The sequence below is a fragment of the Notolabrus celidotus genome, chromosome 5 (genome assembly GCF_009762535.1).
Source record: "Notolabrus celidotus isolate fNotCel1 chromosome 5, fNotCel1.pri, whole genome shotgun sequence".
NCBI lineage: Eukaryota > Metazoa > Chordata > Actinopteri > Labriformes > Labridae > Notolabrus > Notolabrus celidotus.
In genome coordinates this window covers 2,586,287-2,603,786 of record NC_048276.1, presented here as the reverse complement: position 1 = coordinate 2,603,786, position 17,500 = coordinate 2,586,287, and the positions used below count along the sequence as shown (strand labels likewise).

Below are 17,500 nucleotides of genomic sequence, written 5' to 3'. Positions count from 1 at the left end.
TGATTTTATATTTTGGCACATTTTTCACACTTGAATGTTTCAGATCATCAAAAAAAAGTAATATTAGACAAAGATAACCAGAGTAAACATGAAATGCAGTTTTTAAATGATGTTTTTATGTTTTAAGGGAAAATATTTATCCAAACCCACCTGACCCTGTGTGAAAAAGTAATTCCCCCTAAACCTAAAACTGGTTGTGCCACCCTTGGAGGCAATAACTGCAGTCAAGCGTTTGAGATAAATGGAGCAACGCCTGCGAGCTAGTTCAGGCAGACAACTCGAGCTGCACTGCCATACACGTCACATGTCCCACTCTCTTATCCATCATCCAATCCGGCCCTCTGCCTCTCAAATTGGCGGTCTATTTAAACTGGGAAAAAGTCTCCCATCTCTCCCTCTGCCTGTCAACGACTCTGCTGCTGCATGCCTATTGCTGATATTTTCTTCTTCCCCGCCGCCTCCCCAGCTTCCACCTGCAGGCTCCGGGGGTGTTTAGTATGTTTTGCTCATCACTGATGAGGCCGGAGCCTGGGCGCCAAACATGAATATGTATTTGCTGCTACAATAAACAATTTAAACCTGAGTTGTCTGACTGAACTGGTGATGAGTCTTTTTACATCGCTCTGGATTAATTTTGGCCCGCTCTTCTTCACAGAGTTGTTTTAGTTCAGCCACACTGGAGGGTTCAGCCACGGCCTGTTCAAGGTCACACCACAGCATCTCAATCGGATTCAAGTCCGGACTTTGACTCGGCTCACTCCAAAACATTCTTTTTGGTTTTTTTTAAGCCATTCAGAAGTGGACTTGGTGTTGTGCTTTGGATCATTGTCCTGCTGCATAACCTAAGTGTGCTTAAGCTTGAGGTCTGGAACTGATTGCCGGACATTCTCCTTCAGGATTTTCTGGTAAAGAGCAGAATTCATGATTTCAACTTTTTTCCCTTAAAGGTGACGTCACGCTTTTTTCATCAACATATATTGGTCTAAGAGGTCCCCAAAACATGTCTTTAAAGTTTATGCTCAAAAAAACACTTTGAAATCAGATTTTGGTCTGCCTGAAAAACCCTCTTCTTCAGTCCTCCTCAGAACACTCTGTTTTCTCTCTGACCACGCCCCCTCAGGAAGTGGGTGTGGCTTCGGCTCTCCGGCACGTTGATCTAATGTTTACATGTTGGCTGAATATACCCGGCTGCTCAGAGATCACGTTACTTCAACCCTCTGAATCTGATCCAGAATCTGATCCTGACGGAGAGGCGCCTGCAGCAGGACCTTTCCGAACCATTGGTCACAGATTTAGTGTTTCCTGTTGTTTTATTTGTCAGTATGTCGACGTGTGTCTTGGTACACAGCTACGAACATGTAGCTATGTGGCTATGCTAACTAGCGCTAGCACTTATCCATGATAAATAAAAATCATCCGCTAGATCTTCAAATCTGCAGACGTGGGGAGTAAAACCGACCTTTGTGTTTATTAAGACAGCCTACAACTAGCATGCCTCCCTCCTAAGCTCCTTGTTAGCACACATGTGTGCAGGTAATGAAAAACGGAGGAGGGGTTGAGTTGTATTTTATACAGTCTATGGGCTGAACAAGCTCCGAGCTCTGACCTCCTGTTACAGACCGGATATTGTTGTGACGTAACAAAAACACTGAAGTCTGAAACGACTCGTTTCACACACATTTACAGAAAGGTGGAGAAATCAGAACAGGGGCAGAATGGATTCTTTTCATTCTCGGGGGGGTTTGTAGACAGGGACACATATTTCAGGGAGAGAACCATTAAAAAGTCCATTTTGCATGATATGTCACCTTTAATAAATAAAATCTGCATTTAAAAACTGCATTTACTCTGGTTATCTTTGTCTAATATTAACATTTGTTTGATGATCTGAAACATTTAAGTGAGAAAATGTGCAAAAATATGAGAAATCAGGAAGAAGCTTAGAATTACCATCCATCCCATTTTTCTCAGAATTGTTCTCTTTTTTTTTCACCAGCTGTCCCGGGAAAATAAAAATCTCTCCTGGGACACAATTTGTCCCGGCTTTTTTTGGAAAATGCAACATTTGATTTCCTTCGTTCTGTAGTCTAGAAAGGTCCCCCGTGCTTCTGCAGGTATTTAAAATTGTCTCTGTTTTCTTCCCGTGTATACGTACGTCACACGAGCGCGCCCTAGTGGCTCAAAGCGGCTCAAGCAGGGAGGGAAACTTGACTTGAATTCAAACCGACATCGCGATGTAATAGAATGCAATTATCAAATCGCAAAGGCTTCAATTAAAAAAAAAATCAAAGTTTCCTGTACACAGACGCAGCTTTATGTGACATGCATGCAGTGGGTGGCCGTAATGTTCCTTTCAGCTGATTTGCCGACAGCAAAAAAACTCAGAAGAACGAGACACGTGCGAGAGGGGATAGGGGGATGAAGAAAACAACTTCAGCCACGCTGAGTTTTGATTTGTTGTTTTGTTAAAAATGGCCTCAGCAGAAGAACCGATCATATTGGGGCGTACAAAGTAATCAACACGCTGAATATCAACATGTGGAGCAGGCTTATAAATAATCTCTGCAGATGCAGAATCAGTGAAGACCCGGACTACATGTGGATTTACTGCAACAGGACACCTGAACAGAATCATATTTAAGACTCACAGTGTCCAGTTTTCTGTCTACTGGTTCTTATTGAGAAAAATAAGCATGTTTACGTGGTCAGGTGTCAGCCAGGAGCGCAACCGGGTCATAATCAGTCCGGCAGCGGAGAAACAAAGAGACCTGTCACTCAGCCGCAGCCCCCAGCTGAGCGTCTCCTCTGTGTGCAGTCAGCTGATTCACATCCAAACATGCTTTAAAGGTGACATATCATGCAAAATCGACTTTTTAATGGTTCTCTCCCTGAAATCTGTGTCCCTGTCTACAAACCCCCTGAAAATGAAAAGAATCCATTCTGCCCCTGTTTTGATTTCTCCACCTTTCTGTAAATGTGTGCTGAAACCAGCCGTTTCAGTTTTCAGTGTTTTTCATACGTCACAACGATATCCGGTCTGTAACAGGAAGTCAGAGCTCGGAGCTTTTCACCAACTTTTGGCGTCTCCGTTTGAAATGGGAGGAGAGACGACTGGTGAGGAAGGAGATGGAGCAAATACATGCAAGCCACCAGCACTGAAAAAAAAATATACTAGTTACAATCTTGACTGGGAGACACTGTCAGAGTTTGAATGGGTATGGCCGACCCATGAAGACAATTTTTCTGTCACATGCATTTTGTGTCCGGCGAAAATCTCTGTGAAATATGAAGGGCTTTGGAAATCCACGCAAAAACCCAAAAGCATGAAGCTGTGGAATCAAACAAACAAAAACAAGCAGCCATTACAACTTTTATGACTAAAGAAGGTTCACCAGAAGAAGACAAGATCACAGCTGCAGAGCTTCAGTGTCCTATGTCTGAATTTGATGTTCATTTGGTCAGTCTGAACTGGTAATAGTGACCGAGCCCAAGGTGACAACCCTAGATAAGCTGGTAAAAACTAGAACATGCATCATGCAGACTTCCTCGTCCCTTCTGCATAATGCTTCCCTGCAGGGATATTGCCTGCCCGCCAGTCCGCCTTGCAGGGAACACGCTAGCAGTCACAAAGCATGACGAGAGCAGCCCTCAACATGACAGACAGGCGGATAAACATGACAGAGAGACAGGCAGAGTGGCAGACAGAAAGTGGAACATGACAGATGAAGCACAATGAGAGACAGACAGGCGGACAGAGATTTGGGGTTCTGTTTCACTCGGAGGCTGAGGAGAGATGTTTGTGTTTTTTCCACATGGAGACAAGCCCAGAGGGAGACGAGAGGAGGATGGATCGTGATGCTGGAGGAGCACAGTCGGATTGGGGTTTCTGCAGGTCTCTGAAAATTTGATGTTACAGTTACAAAGCCTTTCTGTGCTCCCTGGAATGAGACGTCAGAGCAGTTTACACAGAAAACAAAAACCCTTTTTAAAGTGATGGGATTAACTCAACCTCACACAGCTGGAAGATCCAGTCTGTCTCTTACTCTTGAACTCAGCTGAGCAGGAAGGATCTCTGGCAAGTTGCTCTACGCTTTCTCGGGCAGCTGAAAAACACGAGGGCAAACTTCTCCCACTACCTTTAACTTGATATTCTCAATCCCAACATCACGGCAGAGGTAGAGAGAGGGGTAAGGACTCTAATTTAGAAAGCTAAGACATAAAATAAGGAATGCCGGAGAGGAGTTAATCTCTTCTTGCTTTAAGCTGTTGGAAAGATGATGAGTTTCTTTAAATACAAGGCAAACAGGATACAAAGAGGAGAATATGAACCCTCAGAGGGCATCTCAGGGGGGGGGGAAAGAAAAGGAAGAAGCAGATGGAGGAGAAAAACAGATAACAGAGGAGGGTGGAGAGAAATGGAGTGTGGAAAATAAGAGAGGAAGATAAAACAGGCAGAGGAAGAAAGGTAGATACAAGGTGAGGGACACGTCAAATCATTAGAATGGGCGACCTCATTCTTCACACTAACACACACACACACACACACGCACACACACACGCACAAAAACACGCACACACACCAGCCTCTCTTATCTACAGTGGGAATAGATTTTGCCGTTCAGTGCCAACAGCACAGCTCCGAGTACCTGATGGCAGCAATCTGCTGAGTCAGGATCACTGTGCTGTGTGTGTGTGTGAGTGTGTGTGTGTGTGTGTGTGTGCATGCCAGTGTATGTGCATGTGTGTGCATGTGTGTGTGTGTGTGAGAGAGAGTGAAAGTGTTTGTAAGATTTAGTGTAGTGAATAGTTGTGTGTGCAGCCGTTTTTTGGAATGATGAGTCCTGCAAACTGAGCGCTAACTGCACACACACACACACACACACACACACACATGCACACGCACACACACACACACACACAGTTGTCCATCATTGCAATACCAGTGAGATGACACGTGTTTTACCATGACAGCGATGACTCACTGAAGTCCCCCTGCAGGTCACGATGAAACAACAATACGATGATTTTATCTTCCTGTCCCCGTGTCTCGGGCTCACCATCATCACCATGACAACAGTGTCAGCAGCTAGCAGCCACGGTGAAACGGAACACGAGGGTTTGGGGTTTAACTTGATCAGCTTTCTTTCTCTATGTAGGACCTGGACCTCAGACTTTAGATCAGTACGTAGATCATGTGCCACATGAACAGAGGCGCTCTCTCTCTCTCTCTCTCTCTCTCTCTCTCTCTCTGTCTCTCTCTCTTTGTCCCCCTCTCTCTCTCCTCCCCATGTTTCGTGTCTCTCTGACACTGTTCGATCAAATTAAAGCAAAGACTCTGAGAGAACAACAAGTTAAAAACAAACTAGTTCTGAGTGACGTGTTGTTTAACCATCGGAGGACGTGTGATGTCAATCATTTGAAACGTGGCGTTCTGTGTCTGAAACAAAGACTTGCAGGATTCTGGTTTTCAGCAACCGGTAGACAGAAGTTTGATCTTCTGTTAGTCAGCCTGGAGAACACAGAGGACTGAGTTATGTTCTCATTCGAGTCAATGCTGTAGTGTACACAGATACGCTTCAAGTCTTTTTCCTGTGTAAATTTGGGGTAAGCCCTCGTACCATTGAACTTGCACACGGACTGTTGACCGCGTGGATGTGTGGCAAAGTGTTTTCTTCTCCTTCTGCACAAACTGTCATGGTGACGCAGATTAAACTTCACTTTAAACATCCTCAGAGATGGTGGATGATGCATAAGTAATGAAAATGTGTATATTTTCAAAGGTAATGAAGAAAGTGTCCGGACTCTCTCCATGTTGTTCCCATGCAGGCGTCAGAGGACTGAGGTGAGCGAGTCTGATTCTAAAGCAAAGACTAACAAACCAAATCATTAAAAACATTATTTGATCACAAATTCAAGTTATTTATATTTAAAAACAAACTGGTACGTTCCTTTGTTTCTTTCCTTAATATCCTATTATATATATTATATCCCACAGACTAAAGCTGACATACATTAACATACTGTATAAAGAGCTGTTTGTTCATATCAGGTCCCTCTTGGAACTCCCAAGGGGGAAGTTAAAGGTGACATATCACGCTTTTTTCATCAACATATATTGGTCTAAGAGGTCCCCAAAACATGTCTTTAAAGTTTATGCTCAAAAAAACACTTTGAAATCAGATTTTGGTCTGCCTGAAAAACCCTCTTCTTCAGTCCTCCTCAGAACACTCTGTTTTCCCTCTGACCACGCCCCCTCAGGAAGTGGATGTGCCTCGGCTGTCCAGCACGTTGATCTAATGTTTACATGTTGGCTGAATATACACGGCTGCTCAGAGATCACGTTACTTCAACCCTCTGAATCTGATCCAGAATCTGATCCTGATGGAGAGGCGCCTGCAGCAGGACCTTTCTGAAGGATTGGTCACAGATTTAGTGTTTCTTGTTGTTTTATTTATCAGTATGTCGACGTGTGTCTTGGTACACAGCTACGAACATGTAGCTATGTGGCTATGCTAACTAGCAATAGCACTTATCCATGATAAATAAAAATCATCCACTAGATCTTCAAATCTGCAGACGTGGGGAGTAAAACCGACCTCTGCCAGAAAGGCAGCGGGACCTTTCTGATGGATTGGTCACAGATTTAGTGTTTCTTGTTGTTTTATTTATCAGTATGTAGACGTGTGTCTTGGTACACAGCTACGACATGTAGCTATGCTAACTAGCGCTAGCACTTACCCATGATAAATAAAAATCATCCACTAGATCTTCAAATCTGCAGACGTGGGGAGTAAAACCGACCTCTGCCAGAAAGGCAGAAAGGACCTTTCTGAAGGATTGGTCACAGATTTAGTGTTTCTTGTTGTTTTATTTGTCAGTATGTCGACGTGTGTCTTGGTACACAGCTACAGCTACAGCTATGAACATGTAGCTATGTGGCTATGCTAATAAGCGCTAGCACTTTTCCATGACAAATAAAAATCATCCACTAGATCTTCAAATCTGCAGACGTGGGGAGTAAAACCGACCTTTGTGTTTATTAAGACAGCCTACAACTAGCATGCCTCCCTCCTAAGCTCCTTGTTAGCACACATGTGTGCAGGTAATGAAAAACGGAGGAGGGGTTGAGTTGTATTTTATACAGTCTATGGGCTGAACAAGCTCCGAGCTCTGACTCCGTGACAGACCGGATATTGTTGTTACGTAACAAAAACACTGAAGTCCGAAATGGCTCGTTTCACACACATTTACAGAAAGGTGGAGAAATCAGAACAGGGGCAGAATGGTTTTTTTTCATTCTCGGGGGGTTTGTAGACAGGGATACATATTTCAGGTAGAGAACCATTAAAAAGTCCATTTTGCATGATATGTCACCTTTAAAAACCAGAGGCGACCAGGCCTTTGCAGATCAGGCAAGCCACATCCTTGTCCTCTTTTAAATCTCTTTTAAAAACACACTTTTTTAAATGTGCTTTTATTTCTTAACTTATCACTGACTTTTTCATTTCTGCATGTTTTTTATTATTGTCTTTTACTTCACTCATTTTAGCTCTCCTTACCTTTGTCATGTGCTTTAGTGTTTTCACTCTCTATGTCTTGCACTCTGTAAAGCACTTTGTAAACATGCTTTTAAAAGGTGCTATAGAAATAAAATGTATTATTATTATGATATCAGCTGTTCTTGATGAAGGTCTGAGGACTGAAACATCATCAATGATATGATTAAAGTGATCGATCAGGCAGTGGTACCTTTTCTTTCCTCTGGACTCAACTATAAGACTTCATAAAGCTCAGCTGCATTTTAATCCAGAGTGAAGGCTGAAGGATTTATATTGCTTTCAAACATTGATTTAAAAGAAGCTTTCACTTCTTACTGCCTTAAAGCTCCTAACTAGCCTCTGCAGTTAAATTCAAATCAGTGTCAAAAGGTGAGGGTCCTCTGAGCACATCTTCATTTATACACTTAAAAATAAGAACAACACTCTGCAGATCTCTCCTGCTTAATATCACCTCATATATAATGTCTTATATATTTATCCAATGTAACAGAATCAACTCCCTCCTTCTCATCCTCCATCACAGACCAGCAGCATTAAATGCATCAAGGTCAGCCATCTGTGTGAGAGGAACTAGAGCTCCATTTCAGTGTGTGTCACAATATCTGGCTGAACTATTATTCCAGCGCTCTCCTCTGTGCAGGTGTCGAGTGTGGCCTACTGTGCAAAAAAGTGATGACAGGCCATTTCTAAATCTGTCCACCCACTCCTCTCAGTCGGCCAGGGATCAAACTGTTTCTCACTCCAGCTTTCCAAAGTGTACTTTCCTCTTTCAGATGTGTGTTGGCGGCCCTGACCTCGGTGCCAGAGAGGCTGATGGGTAACAGGTTTTTTGGAATGGTGTTTTTTGTTTTTTTTAGATGGAATCAGAAAAAGTTCAGTCAAAACTCGTGTTTCTCTCTCTCTCTTACCTCCAGCGATGTCCTCTTCTAGTAGTTGTACCTGCAGGTGGAAGATCTTCTCCTGGAGGTCACACAGGGTGTGTTTCATTTTCTCCCTCCGTGACACCATGTAGCACAAGTTGCGCACCTGAGGACAGAAAACATCACGGTTAGAAGAAACAGGACAGAGGTGTGACAGCTGGTTTCATCTACAGTCATGGCCAAAAGTTTTGAGAATGACACAACTATTAATTTTCACAAAGTCTGCTGTTTCAGTTTTTAGAATGGCAATTTGCATATACTCCAGAATGTTATGAGGAGTGATCAGCTCAACTGCAATTAATTGCAAAGTCCCTCTTTGCCTTGAAAATTAACTTTATCACCAAAAACACATTTCCACTGCATTTCAGCCCTGCCACAAAAGGACCAGCTAACATAATTTCAATGACACACAGGTGTCACACACATTAACACAGGTGTGGGTGTTGATGAGGACAAGGCTGGCGATCAATCTGTCATGATTGAGTGACTGGACACTTTAAAAGGAAGATGGTGCATGACACCATTGTTCCTCATCTGTTAGCCATGGTTACCTGCAAGGAAACACGTGCAGCCATCATTGCATTGCACAAAAAGGGCCTAACAGGGACGTTTATAGCAGCGAGTAAGATTGCACCTCAGTCAACCGTCTATTGAATTATCAAGAACTTCAAGGAGAGAGGTTCAATTGTTGCCAAACAGGCTCCAGGGCGCCCAAGAAAGTCCAGCAAGCGCCAGGACCGTCTCCTGAAGGTGTTACAGCTGCGGGATCGGGCCACCACCAGTGCAGAGCTTGCTCAGGAATGGCAGCAGGCAGGTGTGAGTGCATCTGCACGCACAGTGAGGCCAAGACTTTTGGAGGAAGGCCTGGTGTCAAGGAGAGCAGCAAAGAAGCCACTTCTCTACAGTAAAAACATCAGGGACAGACTGATACTCTGCAGAAGGTACAGGGACTGGACTGCTGAGGACTGGGGTAAAGTCATTTTCTCTGATGAATCCCCTTTCCGATTGTTTGGGGCATCTGGAGGAAGGCTTGTTCGGAGAAGACGAGGTGAGCGCTACCATCAGTGCTGTCTCTTGCCAACAGTGAAGCATCCTGAGACCATTCATGTGTGGGGTTGCTTTTCGGTCAAGGGAGTGGGCTCTCTCACAATCTTGCCTAAAAACACAGCCATGAATAAAGAATGGTACCAGAACGTCCTCCGAGAGCAACTTCTCCCAACCATCCAAGGGCAGTTTGGTGATGAAGAATGTCTTTTCCAGCATGATGGAGCACCTTGCCATAAAGCAAAAGTCATAACAAAATGGCTCAGGGAACAAAACATTAAGATTTTGGGCCCTTGGCCAGGAAACTCCCCAGATCTTAATCCCATTGAGAACTTGTGGTCAATCCTCAAGAGGCGGGTGGACAATCAAAAACCCACAAATTCTGACAAACTCCAAGCATTGATTATGCAAGAATGGACTGCCATCAGTCAGGATTTGGTCCAGAAGTTGATTGACAGCATGCCAGGGAGAATTACAGAGGTCTTGAAAAAGAAGGGTCAACACTGCAAATATTGACTTATTGCATGAATTCTGTGTAATTCTCAATAAAAGCTTTTGATGCTAATGAAATGCTTCTAATTGTATTTCATTATACCATAGAAACATCTGACAAAAACACCTAAAAACCCTGAAGCAGCAGACTTTGTGAAAATGTAATATTTGTGTCATTCTCAAAACTTTTGGCCATGACTGTAGTCTCAAGTTCCTGGGATTTAGTGCAAAGACGAGTATCAAGAGAGAAGAGGAGGGACGTACAAACACCATGACCAGCAGACGAGTAGAGACAATAGTTTGAATGAAGTCTCTCTGAAAATCTCACATTTCATCACAACTGGCCGTTGTGAATTCCAGAAAATCCCAAAGATAGAACGATATAAATCATTCAAGGTAAAGCGCTTACAGTAAAGAGACCGAGTTGAGAGTCACGATCACACGGCCCTACTTTATCTCTGTGTGAGTAAATACAGAGCTTCAGATGTGAGGCTGCTGCGTGTTTATGTTCAGCACATATGGATGTTTAGTTGTGAAGTGTGGACTAACATTTTGAATTGGCAACACAAGAGAGAAGGAGACAGAGAGTACAGAGGCTGCAAATGAGACTAATAGAAAGAAATACTGAATAAACAGAGAGACGGTCAGGGAGAGACAGACGAGTGCAAAGGCTGAGTAAACAAGATTCAAAGATATGGAGAAAGCAAGCTGGAGTGTGTTCCCCTGGCAGCTGTGGTTGTTTAATGCAAACAAAATCATTTTATCTACAGATAAGAGAGAGAGGAGATGCCTGAGGACGAGCTCAGTATGAACCTCTGGTTATTATCCTTATTTTATGCATTCAAAGTAATCCTATTGTTAACTTTTTTACTGTTAACAACAAAGCAGAGCAGACATTAAGTAGTGATGATGTAATATCTTGAACCTCGTACATTTGGAGCCTGCATGTGGTGAGGCTGAAAGTTTGAGCGCAGCGCTGGAGCAGGGCTGGCATTAGAAAAGCAGAGAGCTTAAATTTACCGTCTAATTAGGAGAAGCTCTGTCAGGCGACTCTGAGGATGATGCATGAAAACATGAAATTAGTGCAGCTCCAGATAACTGCCTGAACGAGCTCGCAGGTAAGAAAGGTGCAAAACCAAAAGTTTCCCTTTGTTACTTTCAGAGAAACTTGGAACTACGAGTGATTACAGCTCATCTTCCAGAGTTGTCGTTAGGGTAACCTCAATGAGAGGTGGTCAGGTCTCTATAGCAACGGTCTGTTACTGAGGAACAGCAGACTGTTACTGGGGAACAGCAGACTGCTACTGAGGAACAGCAGACTGTTACTGAGGAACAGCAGACTGTTACTGAGGAACAGCAGACTGTTACTGAGGAACAGCAGACTGTTACTGAGGAACAGCGGACTGTTACTGAGGAACAGCAGACTGTTACTGAGGAACAGCAGACTGTTACTGAGGAACAGCGGACTGTTACTAAGGAACAGCAGACTGTTACTGAGGAACAACAGACTGTTACTGAGGAACCTACTGAGGAACAGCAGACTGTTACTGAGGAACAGCAGACTGTTACTGAGGAACAGAAGACTATTACTGAAGAACAGCAGACTGTTACTGAGGAACAGCAGACTGTTACTGAGGAACAACAGACTGTTACTGAGGAACAGCAGACTGTTACTGAGGAACAGCAGACTGTTACTGAGGAACAGCAGACTGTTACTGAGGAACAGCAGACTGTTACTGAGGAACAGCAGACTGTTACTGAGGAACAGCAGACTGTTACTGAAGAACAGCAGACTGTTACTGAGGAACAGCAGACTCTTACTGAGGAACAGCAGACTGTTACTGAGGAACAGCAGACTGTAACTGAGGAACAGCAGACTGCTGAGGAACAGCAGACTGTTACTGAGGAACAGCAGACTGTTACTGAGGAACAGCAGACTGTTACTGAAGAACAGCAGACTGTTACTGAGGAACAGCAGACTGTTACTGAGGAACAGCAGACTCTTACTGAGGAACAGCAGACTGTAACTGAGGAACAGCAGACTGTAACTGAGGAACAGCAGACTGCTGAGGAACAGCAGACTGTTACTGAGGAACAGCAGACTGCTGAGGAACAGCAGACTGTAACTGAGGAACAGCAGACTGCTACTGAGGAACAGCAGACTGCTACTGAGGAATAGCAGACTGCTACTGAGGAATAGCAGACTGCTACTGAGGAATAGCAGACTGCTACTGAGGAATAGCAGACTGCTACTGAGGAACAGCAGACTGTTACTGAGGAACAGCAGACTGCTACTGAGGAACAGCAGACTGTTACTGAGGAACAGCAGACTGTTACTGAGCGTTGACCAATCAGAATCTCAGGTTGTTTTTACAGACTTCAAAAAATGTTGTAAAGATTCTCTCTGTGGTTACAGATTCAAGCACAGCACATAATACCATGACATCCCAAAAACACAGTGCCGACAACACAGAGAGGGAGAGAGAGAGAGAGAGAGAGAGAGAGAGAGAGAGAGAGAGAGAGAGAGAGAGAGAGAGAGAGAGAGAGAGAGAGAGAGAGAGGTAGAAGTAATTGGGTCCCGGCCAGAACTCTTGAATCCCAAACTAACGAGCCAGAAAAGAACTGGATCTCTGCCAACTGCATTTCTCCTCCAGCCGTAAATCAGTAATCATGTGCCCTGAACCACATCTGTGTGTGTGTGTGTGTGTGTGTGTGTGTGTGTGTGTGTGTGTGTGTGTGTGTGCGTGTGCGTGTGTGCGTGTGCATGTGTGTGTATAAAGTAGTGTGAGATTAGTGATATGGAGAAAGGACAATTTGCATGAGGGAAAATATATCGCTTCATTTATTTCTTTACTCGAGCTCAAGTGTGTGTTGGTGTGAATGCGTGTGCCTGTGTGTGTGTGTGTGTGTGTGTGTGTGTGTGTGTGTGTGTTGAAAGTGTTTATCTGTTGGTCTTGATGGATTCGTCAGTGTGGCCTTTCTGACCCGTTCAGTCCCTGTTAAAGTGCTGCAGATAAAAATAGCAGCTCAACTGGGACACACTGTGCAGAGCTTGGCTTTGATTAGGACACGTTGTATGTGTTTGGTGTGTGTGTGTGTGTGTGTGTGTGTGTGTGTGTGTGTGTGTGTGTGTGTGCGTGTCTCTGTGCTGTTTTAAAAAACAACTACCTCTGCCTGGGCTCATGAAAGTGTGTGAGGTGGGGTCAGGATGGAGGTAGAGAGGAGGAGAAGTGGAGTTACGGGTAAATTAGCTGAACTCTGTCGCTCTCTCGTCCTCCCTCTGTCCCCTGAGAGAATCTCTCTACCCATCAGGCCACCTGTCCAAAGCTCTGAGCTGCTCTGTACCTCTGCAGAATATTACAAAACGAACCAGTTGAATTTTAAAAGTAGAAAGGTCTCACTGGAATGTGGAGATGAAGCATGAGTTCTCAGTGACTAAAGAGCTTCAAACGTCTGCTCCATGAAAACCTTTCACTTCAATGTTTCAGGACTTCACTTAGTATCTCTCTGCCCAAGATTTCAGTGTCATGATGGTGGGAGCATTTGGTTTATGTTGATTTTGGCGCCCCCTGTGGACGAAGCAGCACACCATCTCTGATCTCCTGATCTGTCTTCACGGTCAGATGAAGCACATTGAGAATCTTTGCTGCGTGCTGTCGTCCCTTCAGGCGTGAAGACAACATTTAGAAATGGTCTGTCACCTTGCTGATGATCTAGTTTTCTGTTTTCTGACACATGAAGGTTTCAGTATTGATTTCAGTCTGTTTGATCGCCTGATAAAAACCTCACAGGAGCCTTAAACGTACGTTTATCTTCTTCATGAATCACAGTTATCTTCTGATGACTGATGATGGTTTTCCAGTCTCTCCTGTTGCAATGGAGCGGATCCAGTGGAAGTTAACACATTGACTAGAATAGAAACCGATCAGATCCGGTGCCGTGATGGATCAGAGACGGATCAGGTAGAATTTGGCCTTCAGTGTGTCTTCAAACTGAACCTTTGTTACCTGACAGCAGAGTTTAAAGAAAAAGTGACCTGAATTAAATCTCTTGCTCCTCAGTCACAAAAAAGCCTCTGACCTTTTCCTCCCTCCGTCTCCTCTGAGTGTTCGAGGCTCCTGCCCTTTACTAACTCTCCTCTTTGTCATTCTTTCCTGCACAATTTAATCCTCCTTCCTCCTCCTCCCTGTGCTGAAACATCCCAACTCTTTATCTGTTCCCCTGTCAGGCTTTCTATATCTTTACTCAATCTGTCTGTTCATTCATCCTGAGCTGCTCTCCATCACTCCATCAGCAAACACAGCGCTTTGCTGTTCTCTCTGTCCCACTTCCAAATATCAGCCCAGAGACACAAACCTGAGACCATGAGGTAAATGAAGGATTCCCACTCCTCTCTGCAAAGTTTGAGTCTGTATCAGAGGGCTTCAGTCAGGGACAGAGAGCCCTGAGAGAATTCTCCTATTCTCTCTCTGACCATCCATCTACTCCTCCTTCTTCCTCCCCCATTAATCCCTCCATGATGGAGCGCACCTCCTTTTTATCTCATCCATCCATGACACAACACGTTGCAGATAATCAGCATTAAAGGTGTTTAACCGAGCTGAGCGAGACCCTAACCCTCACACCACATGGCACTGTGCCCCGCTGTCCCCCATTCTCTCTCTCCCACCCACCTCTCTCTCTCTCTCTCTCTCTCTCTCTCTCTCTCTCTGGATGTCATCAACCACTAATTGAATCAACAGGTGTGCGGGCAGGAGGGCACCATGCTCTTTGTGTGTGTGTGTGTGTGTGTGTGTGTGTGTGTGTGTGTGCGTGCGTGTGTGTGTGTGTTTGCATTGTGTGTGTGTGTCTGTGTGTTTGTGTGTATGTGTGCATTGTGTGTGTTTGTGTGTATGTGTGTTTGCATCATGCGTGTTTGTGTGTGTTTGCATCATGTGTGTGTGTTTGCATCATGTGTGTTTGTGTGTGTGAGTTTTTGTTTGTTTGTGTTTGCTTGTGTGTGTTTGTGTGTGTGTGTGTTTGCATCATGTGTGTTTGTGTGTGTGTGTGTTTGCATCATGTTTGTTTGTGTGTGTGAGTTTTTGTTTGTTTGTGTTTGCTTGTGTGTGTTTGCATCATGTGTGTTTGTGTGTGTTTGCATCGTGTGTGTGTGTTTGTTTGCATCATGTGTGTTTGTGTGTGTGTGTGTGTTTGCATCATGTGTGTTTGTGTGTGTGTGTGTGTGTGTGTGTGTTTGCATCATGTGTGTTTGTGTGTGTGTGTTTGCATCATGTGTGTTTTTGTGTGTGTGTGTGTGTGTGTGTGTTTGCATCATGTGTGTTTGTGTGTGTGTGTGTTTGCATTATGTGTGTGTGTTTGCATCGTGTGTGTGTGTGTGTGAGTTTTTGTTTGTTTGTGTTTGCTTGTGTTTGTTTGCATTGTGTGTGTTTGCATCGTTTGCGTGTGTGTGTTTGCATCATGTGTGTGTGTGTGCGTGTGTGTTTGCATCGTGTGTGTGTGTGTGTGTGTGTTTGTTTGTTTGTGTGTGTTTGCATTGTGTGTGTGTGTGTGTGTGTGTGTGTGTTTGCATTGTGTGTGTGTGTGTGTATGTGTGTGTGTGTGTGTTTGCATCCTGTGTGTGTTTGCATCGTGTTTGTTTGCATCGTGTTTGTTTGCATTGTGTATGTTTGTGTGTGTGTTTGTATGTGTGTGTGTGTGTTTGCATTGTGTGTTTGTATGTGTTTGTGTGTGTGTGTGTGTGTGTGTGTGTGTGTGTTTGCATCATGTGTGTTTGTGTGTGTGTGTGTGTTTGCATCATGTGTGTTTGTGTGTGTGTGTGTTTGCATTATGTGTGTGTGTTTGCATCGTGTGTGTGTGTGTGTGTGAGTTTTTGTTTGTTTGTGTTTGCTTGTGTTTGTTTGCATTGTGTGTGTTTGTCTGTGTTTGCATCGTTTGCGTGTGTGTGTTTGCATCATGTGTGTGTGTGTGCGTGTGTGTTTGCATCGTGTGTGTGTGTGTGTGTTTGTTTGTTTGTGTGTGTTTGCATTGTGTGTGTGTGTATGTGTGTGTGTGTTTGCATTGTGTGTGTGTGTGTGTGTGTGTTTGCATCGTGTGTGTGTGTGTTTGTTTGTTTGTGTGTGTTTGCATTGTGTGTGTGTGTGTGTGTGTGTGTGTTTGCATTGTGTGTGTGTGTGTGTGTGTGTGTGTGTTTGCATCCTGTGTGTGTTTGCATCGTGTTTGTTTGCATCGTGTATGTTTGTGTGTGTGTTTGTGTGTGTGTGTGTGTTTGCATCGTGTGTGTGTGTGTGTGTTTGTTTGTTTGTGTGTGTTTGCATTGTGTGTGTGTGTGTGTGTGTGTTTGCATTGTGTGTGTGTGTGTGTGTGTGTGTGTGTGTGTGTTTGCATCCTGTGTGTGTTTGCATCGTGTTTGTTTGCATCGTGTTTGTTTGTGTGTGTGTGTGTGTGTGTGTGTGTGTGTGTGTGTGTGTGTGTGTGTGTGTGCCTCAGTGCCTGCGTTTAACCCTGTATTTCACGGTGTTGACTGAAGTGATAAGTGACGCACACAGACGTGGTGAATAACAGATGTAATAACAGATGTAATAACAGGTTGAGGGAGGTGGAGAAAGTTTTATGACTGAGTGTTTTCAATCAGAGGACAGAGGAGTTAAAGAGCTCAGACACAAAAGATCTCTCCGTCTCTTTCTTTCTTTCTGCTCTGACTAACTTCCCGCTCAGATCTCTATTGACCTGACCCTCTCAGCTCCCAGCATATTGACTTCAAACCTGTGCTGCTTACTGATGAGCATCATCGACTGCTCACTGGCTCTGAAATACACACACCGCTGTGAGGAGGCAGTCAGCTAAACATCAGGATTATTGATCTCTAATTGGCCCGATATCACCCCAAACCCAACACAGAGAGCCCGGGTTAATCACTAACAAGACAATCCCAACTGCAATAATTAAAGGGGGAGTGTGCTCTTTAATGGAGACAGGGTTTTATAGAGGAAACGTTGCTGTGATTAAAGAAACAGTTAATCTGTCAAATGTGTCTCTCATGTTTCATCACATGCAGAGATAACTACACCGGAGTGTGTGCTGAAGAAATCTAAGGAAACAAAACATCATCTGAATCTGAAGCCTGTTGGTTCATGACCGAGTGAAATCTACCCAAACCTTCACTCGATGATTACCTGAGGAGGAACTGAAACATAAAGGCCGGTACACTTTGTGAAATGTCTCTTTAAAGGTTCTCCTCCGTGCACACTGAAAAATTACAACACTCAAGTGACCTGCATTCATCAAAGCCATAGACCTTTACAGCACGCCGTAAATCCTTTTCATGATCCTGCAGAAACAGTTAGATCACTCCCACACCGAGCGTCCTCGTCTGTCACAGCATTACCAATTCATGTGTGAGAATACAAGAGCTGCTGAGACGTAAATCTGCTGGATGCAGCTTCAGAGAAAACACGTATACTTTAATCTACAGGGTCAAACATCTCC

General features: G+C 44.1%; 1 protein-coding gene across 1 annotated transcript in view; it reads right to left on the bottom strand.

The window, feature by feature from the left end:
• The window catches only part of jade2 (jade family PHD finger 2), a 110,446-nt gene that overhangs the window by 28,489 nt on the left and 64,457 nt on the right, over positions 1-17,500 (bottom strand). Inside the window, exon 9 of the mRNA XM_034683563.1 lies at positions 8,468-8,585. Coding sequence (XP_034539454.1) covers positions 8,468-8,585 — 118 coding nt within the window. The remainder of the gene's footprint in view (positions 1-8,467; positions 8,586-17,500) is intronic.